Genomic DNA, 21,741 nt, shown 5'->3' with positions numbered 1-21,741 from the left:
ATTAGAGCCCGGAATGCTGCCATCTTATAATGATATGGATCATTTGATTGCGAGGAGATGTAAAGTGGACTGCACATTGGTTTAATGTAAACACTGGTGGATAAATACTGTTTTTTGAATTGGATGTTGATGTCTAAAAAATGCATTATTACGAAACTTTTCTGTTCTAATTTCAGTTTTAGGCCGTTGTTATGATTGATCCGTTCAATGAATTCATTTATCTTAGTTATTATTCCATAATATAAAGATGTCGTCCACATATCTTTTAAAATATATTATATCTTTTCGGAAGTCATATAAAACTCTTTTCTCCAGTTTTCTAACAACCAACTCACATAGTATTCCTGAGATCGGACTTCCCATTGGAATTCCCCTTTTTGTCTATATGTTTGACCATCATAGCTGAAGATAGATTCGTAGCATATCAGGTTAGCCAGTTCTACCACTTCGTGGAAGAGTCAAGAATGCATAGTTATTTCAATCAAGCAACAATAAACTTCACACTAATTTGTTATAATTAAACAAGTGAATTACATATTAATAAAGTATAATGGAACTTTTATGATTATTATTCTATAGCGGTTTGTATTGTTAAAAAAAAAAAATTCATGATGATGATCCACAAGATTCAGAATTGTGAATTTAGTGGTCCTTGAGGTCAAAGGTTGGCAAAGAGCAAAACAGATGAAAGTCTGTTGAAGCAATATCTAGGGAATAAGCTGGATGTAAAATTTCTTACTTTAACTGATCAAGGGTTGCTCCTGTAGTGTCACTGACATCTGGTCTGCATTGTTGTGTAAGAGGATGGCTGGACAGCATCTTTTACCTGCATGGGTGTTTTTGCTTGATTTTGGCATTCAGTCTCCTCAACTGATTGCTGTACTGTTGTGCAATGATTGTTTTGTCAGGTTGTAACAAGCTCAAAATACAACACTCCATGCATATCTCAACACACACACATTTTTTTTCTGTGTATACCTTGTTTTGCAGTGGATGTTTATGGCTGGCCTGGATTGATAAAGGATCATTTGCATTCTAGGTTGTCTAAATAGATTTATTTTTAATCCCTGGTGACCACTTTCCATAAGAAATTCTTTAGTTGAAACTGCTGTAGCAACAACATGCATACACCCAATTATTGCCCAATATGATGATTCATTAAAATATGCAGGATCCACTTACTAATCTTTTGGATTTTCTTGACTGTTGATTGATCCACTTCAAATTGTTTTGTCAGTTATGTGATCAGTTATGTGGCATCCCCTTCCAACTGCACTTCAAGCTCCTCATCTGCAAACTCCTTTCGTCTATCTGCTTGTGGCTTTGTCCATTAGACCACTACAGTGTTGTATAGTGGTAGTGACAGAAACTTTTACCTACCCCTGATAGAAAATTTTTTACAAACATTTCAGATTATGTATTAATTGGTACTGTCATTACAATTTTTATATTAAATTTTATTTATTATTTTTATTTGTAGGGAACTTGTATCACCACGGTCACCTTTCCAGAGCAATGTGCTGTCGTTTAATGGGAGATCCCCATCTGAATGATCTTCTCCCTGAAGGATACACTCTAATGCACCCTCATCTGGGTCAAGTTAGTGTGAAACCATCCCGGGAGACAGAAAAGACGAAGCCGCACAGTATCAACTGGTGTTTGGGAGATGAAAAACCAGAATTAACCAGTGGGGTAACTGGAATGTGTAGTGGAAAGTATGTATCTTTAAACATCCCTGTTATATTTTTCAGTATTTAAATGAATTAATATAATTTACTTCATGAATGTATAACAATTAAAATTAATATTTAGACAAATGAAAGCTAAGAAATGTTTAATTTGTTTAAAAAGTAATTATATTTCATTAAAATTTGAAAGTAATTTATTTTAAAAATAAATTTTTTAAAATGAGCATAAAGTGCAAAATTAAAAATGAAAAATAATTTTTGATCTGCAAACTTTACTTTCAAAATTTTATTATACTGAGATCCTTGTTTTTATCTTCATTTAAATGTTTTGGGATTTTCCAACTATTTGGCTTTTACAAATATCTGATTTTCAAAAAATACTATATATTTTGTATTTGAAACAGTTTAAGTAAGATTTTTATTCTTTTTTTCTAAAAGAATTTTTGCAAATTTGATACTTTAAAAACTTTTATTTGATAAAATTAAATTCATTAATTCTAAAATAAATAATTCTATTTTCAAATTGAAAAATTTTGACAATTAAGGATGTTTGTATTGAATTGAATAGTTTTATTATTTTTTATGAGATACAGAAATGACATTATTGGATTAATTAATCTATTATAGTATACTACCAGATGTATACACTCTTAGACAGCATTAAAACCTTTTAAAGTGCAAGTATTTTTAATTAATGATACACAGTAGTCATCATCAGGCTAACAAATTAGAATGCAATCTCAGTATGTGCAGTAGGCCTATAAAGTTCTCAAAATGTAAGTATTCCAAATATTTAGATTTTACAATGAAATTTGAAGCTCATGAGAAAAACAGAATTTGAAATAAAGCACAAACAAAAATAAAAGACTGAATGAAACTTTTAATTTTTATGGCATGCGTTTGTGATGTGTTATAATATGGGGCAACTAGCATAGTGTTATGTTGTGGTTGAAAAGTTAAAGTCCGATCTGCAAGTTATGAAGCTCAAGCCTCGATGTAACTGGGGAAAACACATTATACATCAGTGCCATGGTCAGATTGCTGGCAAGTTGTTTAGCATAGCACCAGTGGGATATTGCAAAATGTAGATGTGCCACAGTGCTGACCAGAAAGGTCATGTAATCCAATTTCAAATCTTTGTGGACTCAAACCATCCTCCTCAGGGATTGTTCCAATTGAAGGGTATTATTTATTGCACCTTATGTTCAAGCTTGAGCTTTCTGAGTTGTGGACTGCACTTTTTAAATTTTTCAACCACAATACAACATTATGCTAGTTGCTTCATGTTATAACATATCACAAACTCATGCCATAAAAATTGAAAGTTCCATTGAGCCTTATGTTTTTGTTTGCATTTTACTTCAAATTTTGTTTTTTCTCATACTCATGAGTCTTGAATTTTATTGCAATGTTTAAATGTTTGGAATATTTAAATTTCAAGAATGTCTTAGGCCTACTGGACATAATGATGTTCCATTCTACATTCAATAGCTTGATGATGACTATTGTGTATTGTTGAAAATACTTGTGCTTTAAAACGGATTTTAATGTTGTCTGACAGTATATACATCTATAGTAACTTTAATAGATTAATTAATGCAATAATGTCATTTTTGTAATTTCTGTATTTCATAACAAATACATGGCCACCAGATTCACCCCACATGTTACACTTTCATGCTTTTCAATAAGTTCCTTTTTCATCTCATTCATCAATATTACAACTTTCCTCCTAGACTTCATTGCTTCCATACAAATTCTTGGAGGCCATGGTTAATTAGTAAAGATTATATTGGATTGAACAGAGTTTTTGAGTATTTGAATTCTCATTACTAGTTAGTTACTAACTAGTCTGTACAAGGCAAATTGGCAACACTGTTACCTTATTTCGATTGTTTTCAACAACTTACATTTGTTGCTTGTTCTTGCAAATTCAGTTCTTGGAAATTCATTTGAAGCTTGAAAGTTCTCTATTATTCTTAAAGTATTTGACTCTACCTTTGGGTAATATTAACAAAAGTCTTGTGTCTGTGTCTTGTGTCACATGATCTTCATTTCTCTGAAAAGTTCAAAATTGTTCTGATTCAGTTTTTGCTCTGTGATGACCATTATACCTTGAAGGGATTTTACTTAATTTGTTCAGGATTGTAATCTTAATTTTTTGCTTTATTCAGGTTAAATTTAATTTTTTACACTCAAAAATCTCTTCTGTTTCCACATTTCTAGTGACAGGTTTCTGACTTATAGTAAACTTTAACATAGAAGAATACCCCATTCTAAAGTTTTCCTGTTCTGTGGGTTTCTGATTTATGCAAGTTCTGTTTTAGACAGGTTTTATGTATAAATGATAGTCTTCATTTCATTTTAAAAAATGTTAATATTTATTAATCTTCTTTGGGATTAAATTATTGCAGAAAGCATTAAACATTTCTGTATGAATAAATTTTATTCATTCAGAAACTTATTAATTTTACACATTCCATAATAAATAAAGCATTATTGTAAGCCATATTGAAATTTTTATGCCATGGTGTGATATCATAATGTATGAATAATTTCATTATTAAATAGTAATGATAAAAAATGATATTACATTAAAAAAGAAGCTAATTTAAGAATAACAAATTATATGTTAAAAAAAAATTCAAGTAAATAAGAAATTTTAAAGAATATTTTTCAAATATCATAAATATCAGTTAAAATCAGGGTTTAAAGTTTATTCAATTCAAACTTTTTTAAATATTCCTTTTTCTTTAACTTGAGTTCTTAGAACTAAAATTCCATACCAAAGAGTAGCACACTTTATTTTATTTTTTTTTTTGTCTTCTAAATTTTTTTATTAAACTTTACATTATGAAGATTGTTCTCCTTATCTATATGTGAAACATTTATTTTTTCTTAACAAACTTTTATATTCTGTTTAAAACCTCATCTGTTAATGGTATATTAGTTTCTTTTGTATAAATAGAGAGATAAAAAAATAAGGAAGCTTTGACATACACTTTTAGCAGATATTACCTAAAATAGAATATAGAAGTATGCTGTAAAGAAGCAAATATTTTAGGAAAAACTAGATCAAGTGAAAATGTAAAAATAAAGCTGTGAATTTTTAAGAAGTCTAAAAGAAAATATTTTTAACAAAGATGCCATTTGCACACTAAAAACCTTTTTTATATCCCAGTACGAACAGCTTTAGATAAAAACTAACATTTTCGACCAAAATCTTGGTCTTCGTCAGGCTATTGACCAGTATAAAATTCGAAACTGGAATTCAAACATGTTTAAAATTATTTTAAATTCCAAATTATTTAAAAATTGGAAACTAATTTTTGCTGTACGTGCTAAAGTATATAAGTTAAATCGGAAAATTAGTTTCCAATTTTTAAATAATTTTGAATTTAAAATAATTTTAAACATGTTATTTGAATTCCAGTTTCGAATTTTATACTTATCAATAGCCTGACGAAGACCAAGTTTTTGGTCGAAAATGTTAGTTTTTATCTAAAGCTATTTGTACTGGGATATAAAAAAAGGTTTTTAGTGTGTTGATTTATCCTTCCAGGGATTGTGCAAGAAGTTGATGCCATTTGCCTTCTATTCCTTTAAAAATGATTGATGGAATAGAATAAAATCTTAGATTAGGGAAGATAAATGAATAATTTATTTTTTATAACAAGTTTAAGTTGAATTTTAAAATGAGTTCTTTATCTGTTCCATATATTAAGCAAATTTTAATGTCTGATTTTAATTGTAGAATTTGATTTTAATTTATGTTTAATACTCATTTATGATATGTATTAGTTTAAAATAATGTCTTTGTTTTATAATTTGCAAAGTGCAAAAAACACATCATGTTTCTACTTTATTATTATGTTGGGTTAAGTGAGATATACTCGGTTAACACCGGTGGCTGTGTACTATGCCGGACCAAAGTCAAGGCATAGTAACCAAAACAGAAATTAAAGAAGTGTATCAGTGTGTGTGTCTGTATTCAGGAATTTTCTCACAATATGACATGTATTCAATATAGTGGCCTTCTGTAGTATGATGTTTGTGTTTCTATTCAATTGTAACATGCCCAGGCTTTTGTGTAGTGTGTGTGGTATGACACCTGTAGAGGAGAGAACAACAGGTACAATAAGCACCCTATCCATCCTCCACAGATGCCTTATTTCCTGGGCGAGTTCTGTGACTTGCTAATTTTTTCAGTGCATGCGTTTTGTATATTGTGAGTGTTTGGAATGGATATGTCTATAATGTATGTGATTTTATTGTGTTTGTCAATGAGTGTGATGTCTGGTCTGTTGTGGTAAATTGTTTTATCTGTGATTATGGCTCTGTCGTAGTACATTTTGTGCGTGTTGTTTTCCAATACTGTCTGTGGAATGTATTTGTAGTATGGTTCGTGGATGTCTACTAATTTGTGTTTCTTTGCAAGCTCTTGGTGTATTATATTTGCTACTTGATTATGTCTGTGTAAATAATCTGTCTGTGCCAAGAGCTTGCAACCAGAGGTGATGTGTTGTATAGTTTCTGGCATGATGTGACATTTTCTGCATGTGTCATTTGTGAGTGTTGCATCTTTGAGTATGTGTTTTCTGTAGTTTTTAGTATTTATGACCTGATCCTGTATGGCGATCATGAATCCTTCCGTCTCCCCAAAGAGGCATCCCCGAGCTAACCAGCTGTTTGACGCAGTTTTGTCAACAAAATCCTGGGCCAGGTCGTAAGGATGCCTGCCATGGAGTGCCTTTCGAGCCCACGATTGCTTAATGGTGTCTATGCCTTTTATATGTTGTGTTGTGTCCATATGATGTGAGTGTAAGTTTAATGGTGTGTTATTTGAATCTGCTAGAGTTACTGCTTTATGTAATTGTGATGTTTCTTGTTTCTTGTAGAAAAACTCTCGCAGTGACTGTATTTGTTTGTAGTGAAGGTTAACTATGTCAATCAGGCCACGTCCGCCATCTTTACGTGGAAGGGTTAGTCTTTCTGTGGCGGATTTAGGATGATGTTGTTTATGCTTAGTAAGTGTAGTTCTTGTTTTCCTTTGGAGTTGCTCAAGATCTGTGTGAGTCCAATGTATAACTCCAAAAGAATATGTAAGTACTGGAATGACATATGTGTTTATTGCTTTGACTGTGTGTTTTGCATTTAACTGTGTTCTGAGAATAGCATTTAACCTACTTTGGTATTCTTTAATTAATCTTTGCTTTATTTGTGTATGTTCTGTTAGTTTGGCCTGTTGGAATCCTAAATACTTGTAGAACTCACCCTCTTCCATGGATTCAATAATGTCTCCATTTCCAAGCGCAAAATCTTCTTTCTTCAGGATTCCTTTTTCTATGTGAAGTGTTTTGCATTTATCTAGGCCAAATTCCATTTGTATGTCCTTAGTGTATGAATGTGTGATTTGTAGGAGTTGATGAAGTTGTTTTTGTGTGGATGCATAAAGTTTTATGTCATCCATGTACATGAGATGTGACAGTGTAAACTGTGTTGTTTTTTCGTGTCTGATATTGTAACCATATTGTGTGTTGTTTAACATGTTGGATAATGGGTTCAGGGCTAAGCAGAACCAGAGAGGACTCAAGGAATCTCCTTGAAAAATTCCTCGCCTAATAAAAATTTGCTTTGTTTGTATGGAAGTGTTACTAACCCTGAGATGTAGTGTTGTTCTCCAGTGCTGCATAGTGTTTTGAAAGAATGCAATGAGTGATGGATGTATTTTGTACATGTGTAGAATATGTAGCAGCCAACTGTGTGGAACACTGTCGAATGCTTTTCTGTAGTCTATATATGCCATGTGTATGTTTCTGTGTTGTTTGTGTGCTTGCCGTAGAATGACTGAATCTATGAGTAACTGTTCTTTGCATCCCCTGTGATTTCTACGGCAACCTTTTTGTTGTTCCGTAAGAATGTCGTGTTCTTCAATATGTTTGTATATTTTGTTTGCGATACAGGATGTCAATAATTTGTACAGTGTTGGAAGACATGTAATTGGTCTGTATTGTGTGGGGTCTGTGGTATTGTTGTTTTTAGGTTTCATGTAGGTGATGCCCTGAGTAAGAAAATTTGGCATGTCTTGTGGATTGATGATGATGTGTGTTAGGTGTTTAGCTAGTTCCTGGTGCAGTGATGTGAACTTTTTGTACCAGAAATTGTGAATGTTGTCTACACCAGGTGTCTTCCAGTTGTGTGTTCTGTTAACAGTGTATTGGAAATCATGTATGTTTATTTCAGCACAGGGCATAGTTGGTATGTTGTGCAAGTTTCTGTTCTCCTCCTCGATCCAGCCTGCATCAGCATTATGCGTGACAGCACTGGACCAAAGAGAAGACCAATATGTTGTGAGTTCTTCTTCTGTTGGTGTGCCACTGTGCTGTGCATCAGTGTTTGCTTTGTTATTAATTTGTCTGTAAAAGAGTTTTTCATTGTTTGTAAATAATTTATTTTGTTGTTTTCGTAGTGTACATGTTTTGTATCGTTTGAGTCTACGTGCTTTGGCAGCAAGTTTTTGTTTTAGTGTATCAATGTATTCTGTGATGCGTGTGTTGTGATGTTCATGTTTTGTGTGTGTTTTTATTTTCTTGAAAATGTTTTTGAGCTGTTTCCTTAATTTGGGTGTTATGTTGTTTTTAGTGTATTGTGTCAGCCTGCCTAATTGCTGTCTAATGTCATTTATTTGTGTTTCTATTCTTCTCTGCCAGGCAGGCTTGTGATAACATTGTGTTTTCTGTGTATTTGTCTGTGAATGTACTTTCAGTCCATGGTGTGTCACTACTGCGACTGCCCCAGCATAAACTAATGTATGAATGTCTGAGAGTGTAGAAATTGAATGAATGTAGTGTGGTAGTAAGTGAGTGTTTACATAATTTAGTGTTTTTCCTACTTCCTTTGACGTGTTGATTTTTGGTATTCGTGGTCGTTGTGTGGGATCTGTGCCTGTATATTTAGTGAGTGTTTCCTGAAATATATGTGAGAGCGTATTAACTAAATCCAAGTCTATGTTATCAGTGATGGATGAGGAAGTGTCTATAGTATCATTAGTGGTAATTGTTGTATGTGTGTTATTATCAATGCTTGTTGCTGGATTATCCTGACAGGTTACATGATTTTCATTAATGTTAAATGATTCTGTCTGTTGATGTATTTGATCAGCAACCTGTTGTTTGATAAGTTCAAGTGTTGTTTGTGGAATAAGGTTGTTGTGTATAATTGTTCTTTTTTGATCAACAACCCTTTGTTCGGTGACAGTGAGGTGAGGATACTGTTGTGTGAATCTATGGTGTAGTTGTTGTCTGTATGCTGTCATGTTTGTTTCGAGTTTTGTGATGGTGTAATAAGTACGGATGGTAAACTCGTTCATTTCCGTTGTCCATTTCATCCGTTGGCGTGGTTTTCCAGCCTTTGTGGTCTGTGGATGCATTGCCACAGAAACACCAAGGCTAGGTTGGTTCCTCACATCTGTTGAGGGCATTGCAGTAGCCATGCTTGGGCCGGTGCTGCTTTCGCCACCGGTAACCAAGGGTGACTGTGGCCTATTTTTCGAACGTGAGCCTCTGCCTAACCCACGAACGCGGACCTTGTTAACCCGGGCGACGTCTGAGCCGGTATCACATATGTATCATGGTAGTAACCAGATCTAAATCTCCACAGAATGTGGGTGTGTGGTCACTCTTAGCTTCATTTCTCCCCATAGACCTTACTGGCATGGGTGTCCCTACCAGGAGCTTGTGCTCCAGCCTGCATTGCCCTATGGATCAGTAAAATTACTGGGCTCTCCCACCACGACCAGGTGGTGACCACGGGAGAGTTATTATTATTATTATTATTATTATTATTTTTGTTTTATAAATTCTTAGTATTTTTTAATTTGTTCTTATCTTGGTGTTTGCTGTTTTGTTTGTGAAGTTTATTCTTATTTTGATATGTGCAGACTTTGTTCTACAGTTCAAATTTGATCCATGTTGGTTGACGTAGAATGCTTTCTTAAAAAAATCCTATCTTTAGAATGTTTATCTATCTTTTAAATTGTTGATAAACGGAATAACTTGTAATTTGAAGAGGTCACCTCATATTTCTAAATAAAACTGCTGGAATAAGTATGAAAGGTGTCATTTGTGTGTATATGTATAGTTTAAGATATTTGTATAATTTTCTCAATTTTTTTTTAACTTTTAAATTATTACATATATGTAAACTTCAATTTTTACCATTTCATGCTGGAACTGTTCAGATACTGTAATCATCACTATAACAAAAATTATTATTTTACACATTCCAAAATAATTACTATATTTAATTTGGGATGTGCATAATAATAATTTTTTGCTTATATAGTTATCTTTGATTGTATCTGCAAAAGTTTTTCTTTTTATGAACTTCAGGGCATTGTTTTTAATTGTCTTAGTTGTTAGTAAAATATTTTCTTTGGAACGAATTACAGATATCCCTCATACAACCCAGTACTTCTTTCTATAACATGGTTTTGCTCTAACATGGTTCTGGAAATCCTTTGTACAAAATTTCGCAATTTTTAAGTGTAAACTTCGTTATTCAATAATTTTTATTTTATTCAAATAAGCATGCATGTTGTCTAAAATTTGCCCATGGACTTTAGAATATTGAAATTTTCAAATTATTTTGTGCTTTTCATCAGGTTTACTTTAATAAAACTGATAAGACAAGGAAGAAAAAACTTGCACTAACTTTCCTATCAACCAGGTGTTGTTGTTGTTTTTAGATTTTAGCTTTTAAGACTGTTATTGTGTTTTCTGTTTATACATTAATCTTCTTATTTAGTAAAGCTTATTTAAATATTTTTAGGTGTTGTTAATGTTTTTTTTTAACTTAGTAGGTAAGCAATTATTCATAAAATGACAAACAAAATAAAGCAGTATCTTGGTATTTGAACAATTCGGTATTTTGAACACAAATTCTGGAAAAAAGTTGCTCAGTACTTGACTGAACAAACACGGCCTATTAGAACAAATTTTGATTGATAACATGTTTCTATTTTATTATCCATAAAAATTTTTTATGATAAAATAAAACATGATGATGATACTTTTTAATCAAGATCAACAAAAAAGCTGAGATGAGAACAATACTTTGTAAAAATGAAAACATCCTCATTTAACTAAAATTAATATTAATGCAAAATACAGTAGTTATAATTGTGATTGTTAATTAATTATTGATTGGAAATTATCAATAGCTTTAATAAACATATTATTCTTAGTAACGAAAAAGAATAGCATACTTTAGCTAAACGTTTGGAATGTAACCCTATGTTTGGTATTAGTCCTTTGTTTCGTATAGTATGGATTCTCATAAGATGGCACTTTTTTTGGAATGTAACTACTTATTATATGAGGGATACTTGTAGTTAAAAAATTTAGAGAAACTGTCTAACAATGAAGTATCATAAGTTTAACTAATAGATTATAAAATTAATATGCTTTCAGATAATATGGTTTATTCCAATGAAAACTAAATTTATATGAAAGTGTACATTGTCATTTAGAAAGCATGTTGTTTTAAATTTTAGAATAAATTCTACGGAAATGTTCTCTCCATCAAAAAATATTCAAATTTCCAATGATTTAGAATATTTATAAATGATAAATTTTTATTATTACATACATTTATAATAGTTCATTAAATGAACTTTGACATGCAAATTATTCTGCTTATTTGTGTGATTAACATGAGAAATATTAATACTTGAGAAGTAGTAGAGACAAAGTTTAAGAAATAAAATGGAAAGTAAAAAAAGATAATATTAAGGAAATGACTGTAAACTTTGCAAGTCAAAATATATTTAATTGCCTAAAGTTTAATTTGCAAATGTCAAATAAATGAAAGAAGACTACACACTAAGATGCTACTTTTTTACAGGATCAGCTTTAAAGGAAAAGTCTTAAATTACATTTTTATTTCCTTGTATGCTGTTAGTTGAAGATTGTATAAAATGCTTAATATCACCTAAATAAAAAGATGAGACACATTTTATAATCTGTTGAGCATAAATTGATTATTGAATTTGTCTTTTGTTACTACTGCTACTTTATCACATAAAATTAAAATTCACAACTGTGTGACAAAAACCTTAGCAATTCATTGTATATGATTTGATTGTTAAGTATTCTTTAGAATACTTAACAATCAAAAATAATTTCTGGACGCTTTTTTCTTGTGATGAAAAGTTTCATTATAAGAAGTTGTTTTAATGATTATTATTCTATTAGTATTATTATTAATGAAAATAATTTTCAGAATATAAATTTGAAATTTTATCTGTTTATACATTCATAATATCTGTTCAAAATAAGAAAAATTGCAATTACTATTTAAATTTTTAATGCATTTTTAACTTAAAATTGCTATAAGTCAAACTGTAATAAATTAGTTTAATTATTATGTCTTTGTGTCCTTTATGATAGCTTAAATTTATCTTTGTATACTAGTACATTTATCAATTAACAGAACTTATTATACTGGAAAATTATGGATGCAGATATTTAGTCTTACTGATCAGAAATAATATTTTTTATTTAGTTCACCTGTACACATACACTTTAAGCTTGTGTTTCGGACTTGTTTGTCCCTCCTCAGCAGGCATTCAAATAGCACTTTATTTTCTGTATTTCCGAACTTCTTTAAAAATTCAAATATACTTATAATCCATATTAACCAAACAATTTGAAATGTATACATTCTGGATTATTCTTTTCTACTTAAACTATTTCTTAATAGTTTAAGTAGAAAAGATAGTTAATAGTTAATAGTATACAGTTAAATTTATTTGTTATAGAGATTCTTTTTAATTTATTATATCTTTATTAATACTGAAAATAATTCTTATATTATTTCATGATTTTTTGGTGTTAATAAGACCTTTGTAATGCTGTAATATTGTCAGTTCTCTATTTCTTATGTTGGCTGCACAATCAATAATTGCTAATTTTGAACATTAAAATTTTGACTTATATTGATCACTATATTGATTTAATGAAAGCTTTTGACTCTGCTTATTGCTAAGTTAATCAATCAACTTATGTAACTTTTGATGGCAATAGTTAACTAAAAAAATTACTTAAGCATACTGTTAAAATTAAATTATACAGTAGAGCATCGATTATCCGACTCAGTTGGGGACTGGGGTTTGGTCAGATAACTGAAAAACTGATAACTGAAAAACATGAAAAAATACATTATTAGTATAGTATATTAGTATATCTCATATAGGTAGTATATTAGTATATTGCTATTAACCTACTTTGTGTTGAATTTTCATCGATGTTAAGCCTAAAAAATTTTTAAAAAATAATAATTGTTGCTATTGTATCGTTAAAAATTATTTCTTTATTTTGCACAAAATAAATACAAAAATAAAGCAAAAAATAGAAAATTAAGCCTGGTTTAAATACTGGCCTCCCTTTCATGGTCAAGCTAGTGTTGCCAGCTAAAACATGCAAAAATTTAACGAAAATAATATTAAAGTAGCCGAGACATAGCCAAATTTTGCAGTGCCACATCACTAGCGGACATTTGAATTTGCGGACTAGAACGCGGTCGGTTAATCGATGTGACGGTTGATCAGGGGTCAGATAATCGATGCTCTACTGTATTTATCTTTTATGTAATTACTTTGCTTTCAAATGCTTATAGATGTGTTATTAGCTGTTTATTTTTTCAATTTTTTTCTATTTCATGTATAAAAAGCAATGTATATCATTTACTTCAGTGTTTGCTAATGATAGAACCAACAAATTTAGATCTTATTGTTTTACAAAGGATCTCTACTCTATATGCCATTACAACTGCTTTTAGAAACTATTTGGAACTCTCAGAGATCTTATTCTTTTTTTCTTAGCTTGAAATAAAAAGGCATCACTTTGAAATTGACCCTAACAAGTTTATAAAATGTTTTTGCACTGTTTACAAGTCATATTAAACCAATATTTAATCTAAACCTTTATTTCTTTATGTGAACTTGCTTAATGATTTGAGTATGTTTTAAATCAAAATGCATACCTGCTATTTTTATAACTTTTGTTTAGTATTTTTAGTGTGTTCATTTGACAACAATTTTTATTCAAAAAGATTATTCATTGAAATTTATTGTAGAATTTTGGTATCCTTATCAGTTTATATCATCCAAAATGACTTTTTTTGAACATTTGTATAAAGATTTCTGTACTCTTGAAATATGTAAGTTTATATATAAATAGAACATGTCTTTAGTTTTATGTTGTGTAAAACTAAATGACATATATTTTAGATTTGAATTTTGAATTATTGTTATTCATTGTTGTAACAATAATAAATGAACTGTCACAAACAAAAACTTTTTTACCAGTATTGAACTAAACAAAACTTTCAAACGTTTTCAGGCCTTCACCAAGGCCTGCTTCAGGTGCTGAACTAAACTGGGTTCCTACTTGGACTGTTAGAATGATGCTGTTCGATTTTAAACATTGTATATGTATCACATTTCACCCTTCTGTCTGGCTCCATTCAAATTCCTCGAACAAGTATCTCCACACATGCGCGATAGTCTCACTGTCTTTAAAGTTAATACAGTTGCCTCTTAAGTTGGCTTTATAAATCTCCAAGGCCTCCAGGTGACTAATATGATCTGTTTGAAAGGCCTGTCTAATTAATCTGGTGTTCCAGAAGTCCGCTTGAAGTTCTGGGTTGGTGGTGTGCTTGTTGTTTGTAAGGTCGGATAGATGTTCACTTATTTTTTTTTTCAAGTTGAATGTGTGGTTGAGCCATAATAAATTAAGTCCCTTTGGAACCTATTATCCCTGAGGGGAATGGAGTAAACCCCTGGGGCTCTGCTAAGATCTATTTTATCTTTTGCGTTGTCGTAGCAGCTTGTAAATTGTGCCAGATTTCCTGTACATGATCTCCATGCCATTCTGGTTTGCAATCTCCCTGTATAAGGAGTTCAAATGTTTGTAGTGCGCAAGCACTATTTTTATATATTTTTTCGTTTATTCAATGTTACACATGTTATGTCAGGTTTTTCTGTTGTACCATTCCATTTTATTTCATGATATCAGATTGTAGATGGGTGTTACCCGTCATAACTGTTGGTTGGTCAATAACCTAGACCACATGTTTTGCACATCATACCCAATGGTGGGAGATATAAAAGTACAAACTTTCGTAAAAATATTCTTTCTGGTCTGTCTTCAAGTTGGTTCAAGGGTCAACGTAAAGTAGGAGTGTCCATTCAAACAGAGAAAAGGATTAACACGTGCGTAGTTCGAACAGAGAAATAGAATCCAAATGCATCGTATTCAAGACATCCGACTTTTGTTGAGTGAGTGCAAGACAAAGGAAGAAGAACCTCGAAGGACTGATGTAAGACTATATTTTTATTGTCATACGTGATTATCATTTTTTTTTTAGTAAACTCGCGTGTAAGTTGCATGTAACCTCCTTAGATTGTAGGAAGGTGTAATATCTTTACCCTTACCCCATGTATAGTGTATATAATACCATAAGTTGTTAAAAGAAATACATGTTCTGTTCCTCTCATGATTTTGGATAGATAAAGGTTTGTAATTGTATATGATTAAACTTTCATTGCTGAATATTAAAGAAATTGTAAGGTCCTTGTTGTATTTGCGTACGTGTCTTTACCCTCCAAATTAGCCTAACAGACATAGGTCTACTGGGGTATTACATGTTGATTGAACTAGACGACTGTGTGCCTATAGCTTGTAATGGGCTGCTGGCTACTGTTAGACGTAGACTGGGCATTAGAAACACTGCGTGGGGAAGTTGGTTGGCGTAAGCTGGTAGAAAAGGTTTTGTTTGTGACAGTTCATTTCTCATTCCAGTATTTCTGATTAGAAGACAGTTATTGTAACAATAATATAATCATTTCTAAAAATATAAAAGATTTTCAATAAGCATGCTATTTTATTATAAAGTAAGCAAGTTATTGATGATAGTTTTTGTTAATGAATTGTGCATAGCATTATGTTCTCAAATAGGAGCTGATGATTCCCTGTTGATCTTCCACTGTTGGGAAGTATTACTTAAATTGTTACAATAAATTCAATTCATTAAATCATTAAATCTTACATTAAATCTTTTCTAAAAAATCATTGCTTGACTATAGATCTTACTAGATCAGAAAATACAAAGGAGGAAAGAAATACTATGTCTTACTATACTAATAGCTTTTGGCATAGGGTTCTTTTTGATGATTAAGTATTTTTTAAAGTTGTTATTGTTTTGTAAACTTTGTTGTCAAATTCAAAGAATAATGTATGACTGGCACATTTGGTTTGTTATGTTTTCTTTAAGCTAATGTTTATTTAAATGTTAATATATACAATTAACATATAAGTTGTATTTAATATATAAATTGACATTTTTGTACACAATCTTTATTAATACAATATTTTAGCTTTTTTGTTTGTAATAAGCCAAATTACAACATTTCATTAATATGTGATTTTTTTTATTTTGTTGGATCAAAGAGCAAGCCACTGTTAAAATTTTCATAGCTCACCACTGCCTTTAAGCCAACTGCTCCTTAGATGATCAGTGTTTCTTGAGACAGAAATTTTATTCCATATGAATCATTGTTTTTAATCCACCTTAAGCCAACCACTCTTTCATATGACCACCTGGATTCATAATCTCTGTGAAAAATATCCTTTTTGATATGACCAGTTTTAATCATCCCATCTAGGATGATGAAACTTAAATAATGGGCATATACAATGATCAATGTTGGGTATATTGCATCGTAGCATTAGGTCTAAAAGTTTGTCTTAATTTTTTTTCAACTTCAATGTATCCATTTTCTTTTATTTGGTCTTATTGTTCAGAATAGACATATGCTGTTAAAATGCATGTACCTATAAGCCTTTTACCGGTGTGCATCTCGGAACAAAATATGAAATAAAATAAAAGTCCATTAAAATAAAAGTAGGTGTAATAGAAACTTGGTCTACATAGGATCAACCAAATGTACCTTCGAAATCAGAATTAAAGAACATAAAGCAGATATTCAACATGAAAGAACTAACACAGCTCTTGCTGTATATTCTTCCAACTCGGATGTAGAACCTATATTCTCACAAGCAAAGGTCATACACACCACCCACCTCGCGAACCACCTCAGATGGCTTGGAGCTATTTACATATGTGTAAATACGATTAAGAAATGTAATAATATTAACTACAAGGAGGAAATCACTCTATCGATAGCCTGGCAGGCCCTCCTGGATAAAACTCTAAGATAGCACACAACAAGTATAGTGCGCAAGTCAAGTCTGTAATGATGTCATCAATTTGCGCGGGACAGTGTTTCGTATTATGTTTCATAACAACTTTGAATTGAAGTGCATTCAATTAGGAAGTTCAAGTTACCTGAAAAAGAACCACAACAGTTTGAAAACATTTGTAACGGACTTTTATTTTATTTTATATTTTGTTCCGAGATGCACACCGGTTAAAGGCTTACAGATACATGCATTTTACATTACTCTGGTGTAGTAATACTTCTATTTTTGGATATGCTATTAATATCATTAGTAATAATTTAGCTTATGCTTTATTCTTATTAAACTAAATAATATAACAAAGCCAATGAATTCAATCATTTTATTAATAGGGATAGATAAAATGATAATTAATGATGACAAATTTGGGTGGGATTTGGACAATAAAAAATTTGACAATTTAGATGACAATTTTTTTTTCTGATTCTTTGGTAAAGATAAACTTGGTGCTTTGAAGCAAAATGTAGAAAACAGTAATAAAGATCATTTGGTATTAAAACGTTACTAACTCAACACTGGAGTGTTGTAAATTAGCAATATTTCAAATTGTGTTCCTTTTCTTCGATCTGCATTCTATCAGGAATTCAGCATTACCTGAGGAAGAACCTGTTTGGTTTGAAAATGTTAGTAACAAACTATTTTTTTGTTTTCATCATTGTGGGAGTACACACTGGTAATATGCTTGTACTGTTGTTGTTAATAAATATTTATCACAATTTCAGAGACAAGAATTTCTACTTTGTCACCATTGTCATGCTTGAAATCTTCAAGCATATTTCTTGTTAACATTTTTTTGAAGCACTCTTCACAATATATAATAATTTAATATATTTAATAATAATATAATAATATAATAATATATATATAATAATAATAATTCTCACAATATGACATGTATATTATTATTATTAATATTATTATTATTAATTATATAATTTAAGAAATGTAAAATAATAATCTATATGTAAATTTGATATTATTTATTTTAGTTCCAATGGTCAAGTGTCATCAAGGCTTTGCAAGTCAGCTCTCTATGAAAGTTTTAAAGAGGTTTGCCACATATTTGAGAGAACAGATTTGCTCAACAAAACATATGGGGAAGTAAAAAATTCTGCAGCTAATTTTCAAAAAGCCAAAGAAGTTCTTTTTGAAAGATTTCAGACTCTAGGAAAAGGCACCTGGATTCGAAAACCACCCGAAGAAGAAGAATTTATGTAAGATGGGTAGTCCATCCTCCAGAAAATTTCATTGGCATTAATTTTTTTTGTTCTCTTCTGTAACAGACCATCGTTTCAGATTTGAATCCTTAGGGCAAGTTTACTTGACTTGGTAGCTCGAGTACTTGCTAGTTTTAATCTCTTTGCAAACATTTAGCGATTAAAGGTTGGCATTGCCATAAAAATCATCTGAAGGACCGCGTGTTGAAACTTCTCGCCATCCCATCGTAACGCCAAAGAGATGTGTATATATATAGTAATATATATATAAGGATCAAATTACTGTGATTGCATTATAAATAGGAGAATGAGAAAGAGAAAATTGAATGCAACTACAAGAAAGTGATCTCACTAACTAGCAATCTTGTGATATTCCATGGATAGCATTGCAGGTGACCACAAAAATAACAAACAAACAGGACCTGTGTATGAAGCAAAATAGGGGTAGGATATGTTGTCACAAATAGATTTCTAAAATCAGCACTACTTTCCTTCCTTGTAAGTAGATAATATATTGAAAATTAATACTTTAGAAATTAAATTTATACATTATGCAGTATAAATGTGCTTTGAGGGAAAACGTGCCAACCTTTAGCTGGTTATATGATTATTGCAGTTCAACCTATACTGTCTTTTGATAATTATTTGGGGGGTGAATTCACCGTGACAATATATTTAATATTATTAAATATATAAATATAAATTACTTTCTCTCTCTATCTCTCTCTCTACGTATATATACATATATATATATATATATATCTACACATATGTATCTTCTCTCTATATCAATTTAGGTATTTTAAACAAACATAATTAAAAGAGAGATTTTTAAGAAATTGCAAGAATTCACAAAAATAAATCACATGAAAAGGGCCAATATTCAGTCACCAATTAAAAAAAAACAAAAGGTTGGAATTTCGATCTTTTATGTTCACTCTGTAGATAGTTATTTCTGCAGTTGCCAATTTCAAATTTTGACTCTGTGGTGATGGTTGTATTTTCCATTTCATATCGCAGCAAATCTTTCCCCATTACAGCACTTAAAAATCATTTAAATATATCAAAACATTAAAAAACTCATACTAAAAATTATACATTTTACATTTTTATTTATCATATGATGTTCCTCCTAAGATCTGCGTTTTTGCATTTTTTTCTGTAAATAATGTTTCATTTCGTTCAACAATTTATTACTGTGATAAAGTTAAAAAAAAATTCGAGATTTTTCTTGAATCCACAATTAATATTTTTTGAAAACTTTCATTTAACATTTTAATTAGCAGAAGATTATGTAAAATAGGTTAATACAAAACAAAGATATAAATCACAATTTACACTTGTTGTATAGTATTTTTCATTGTCTTTTTATTTAAGATTTCATATTTGATATTTTCCATTTTGTAATTTTTTGTGTAACTTCATTGCAAACGATAAGCACAATTTTGCTCATTTTTTCTATGTGTTTGTGTAAAAAAAATTAAAAGTTCTCTACGTGTATATTCACTCGTTAATAATAATTTTATATATTATTATATACTTGTTATTAGTTACGAATTTTTTGCATCCATCTCTAATTATTTATATACCTTAATTATTGTTTTCAGAACTATTTTCAGTATTGTTTTCACAAGAAAATTGTGTATTTCCTTTATTTCTTTCATACTTTTTGCTGTTGTTATTCTAATCTTTAAAGGATTGTTTAAATGATGTGTTCTGTGTGATTAAATAGATCTGCAGAGATCTACATATACAATCCTGAAACATTTTATATCATTAAAAGAACCAAAAAAAAAAAAAAAAAAGCCAAAAATAAACAATCAACTAATCTTGCATTGTCTTGAATTCTCAAGAATATGTCGGTATGCAAGTAGAAAATAAGTTTTATTCCACATTAATACTGTAAAGTATATTAATTAAATCATTTAATGTGTCACCCGTTCCAAATAGGGAATATATCATACAGAAAAAGCCGTCACATCATCATTATTCTGTAAGATGATAATATTTCTAAGTGGAGATTTTACATATGTCAAAACAAAAATACGTCCTTTGGTTATTTGCAGTTAACTGCAACACACTGAAGATATAAAGCTTCAGTTTACAGGTAGCCATTTTTCCTTGACAGAAGCATGCAGTTTTTAAGAAAAATATACTTGTTAGAATTCTCCACTTAGAATACTACTCAGCGGCCTAATTTAATGGAACACGTTGAGTTTAAATAATATACTTTTAACTAATATCGCGGATATTCTGATTCGAGAATGTAGATAATACGATAATAATTTGTTTTTAGTTGAAAGCTTATTAAATTAACTAAAAGTATTAACAGTACTTGAAAGATTAGAATACAGCAAAAATAGAGGGAAGGAATAGAGTGAAATCAGTTTTAAAATCGTTCCAATAAAAAATAAATTGATTTAACTTTTTATAGTTAAAAGGAAACTAAGAATTAGAGATATTTATTTGTCATTATTTATATATTTTCGCATTATTTGGACGATTCTTTACAACAGTTCAACTGCTTTTTGTGTGTCAGAATATTTGTAATCTGTTCCTTGCATTTGAATGATGGGCTTAAATTTTATTCAATATCTATATAAGAAGCTATTTTACTTGTTCTAAAATATAATTAAATATACTGGTCACGAATTAACGAAGAAATTATATTTCTTTAATAAATTAATTGCTTAGATTCAAAATTTGAAGCTACATAAAAAAAATTAGCATTTTAACAAAAGATACACTTACAAGAAAAGTAATCCCTCCTGATCTGTCATTCATTCAGCAATTTGGGAACTTCTATACGCTATAAATGCCTTTAAAATACGTTTTAAAAGCTTAAAAATAAAATAAAAAAATTGATGTTAGTCGGTGAACAAATTAAAAAACTACATTAAAAATAGTTTTGTTCGTTCCCATAAATACGGAATAATAAGAGCACCGAGTTTGGACATGTACTGTACATAGAAAACAATGTTGTATCATGGTTGTATACCAACTAATTTTTATATTATTATTTTTTTTTTTTTTTGTTCTTGTACAATCTGTATTATTTGTGCTTAACGCAAATTACTTTTACTGTATAACTTAAGAATTTATTCAAGTTTCTGATCCTTTGTTTCCTTAAAAAACAAGAAAAAGAAATATATATTATATATATATATATATATATTTATATTTAAAAATCGAATTAATTGGATAAGATAAATAACTAACTTATAAATAACAACAATCATGAAAATTTTAAAGAAAAAGTTTTAAAAAGAGTTTGTAATAGGAAAATTTCTTTCTTTTCCTGATAACTAATTTATATATACATACATATATATATATATAATATTAATTTTACAGTAGTACTTTCACAATTTTGGTATATAAGACTCAAAGGAAACGAAAAGGAAAAAAAGTAAATAAAAAAAAAATTAAAAATGTCAGTGACGTGGAAGAAGTGTAAGTCATTGTTAAAATATTAGAAAACTTGTAGATTGTTGCATTAAAGAACTTCAGAAACAA

General features: G+C 30.2%; 1 protein-coding gene across 1 annotated transcript in view; it reads left to right on the top strand.

The window, feature by feature from the left end:
• The window catches only part of LOC136978208 (uncharacterized), a 175,635-nt gene extending 153,894 nt beyond the window's left edge, over nucleotides 1-21,741 (top strand). The window contains exons 13-14 of the mRNA XM_067273865.1: nucleotides 1,481-1,715; nucleotides 17,998-21,741. Coding sequence (XP_067129966.1) covers nucleotides 1,481-1,715; nucleotides 17,998-18,226 — 464 coding nt within the window. The 3' untranslated portion in view covers nucleotides 18,227-21,741. The remainder of the gene's footprint in view (nucleotides 1-1,480; nucleotides 1,716-17,997) is intronic.

The sequence above is a fragment of the Centruroides vittatus genome, unplaced genomic scaffold, assembly GCF_030686945.1.
Source record: "Centruroides vittatus isolate TY-2023 unplaced genomic scaffold, ASM3068694v2 contig_5, whole genome shotgun sequence".
NCBI classification, from domain to species: Eukaryota; Metazoa; Arthropoda; class Arachnida; order Scorpiones; family Buthidae; genus Centruroides; species Centruroides vittatus.
This window is presented reverse-complemented; position numbering and strand designations above follow the sequence as displayed.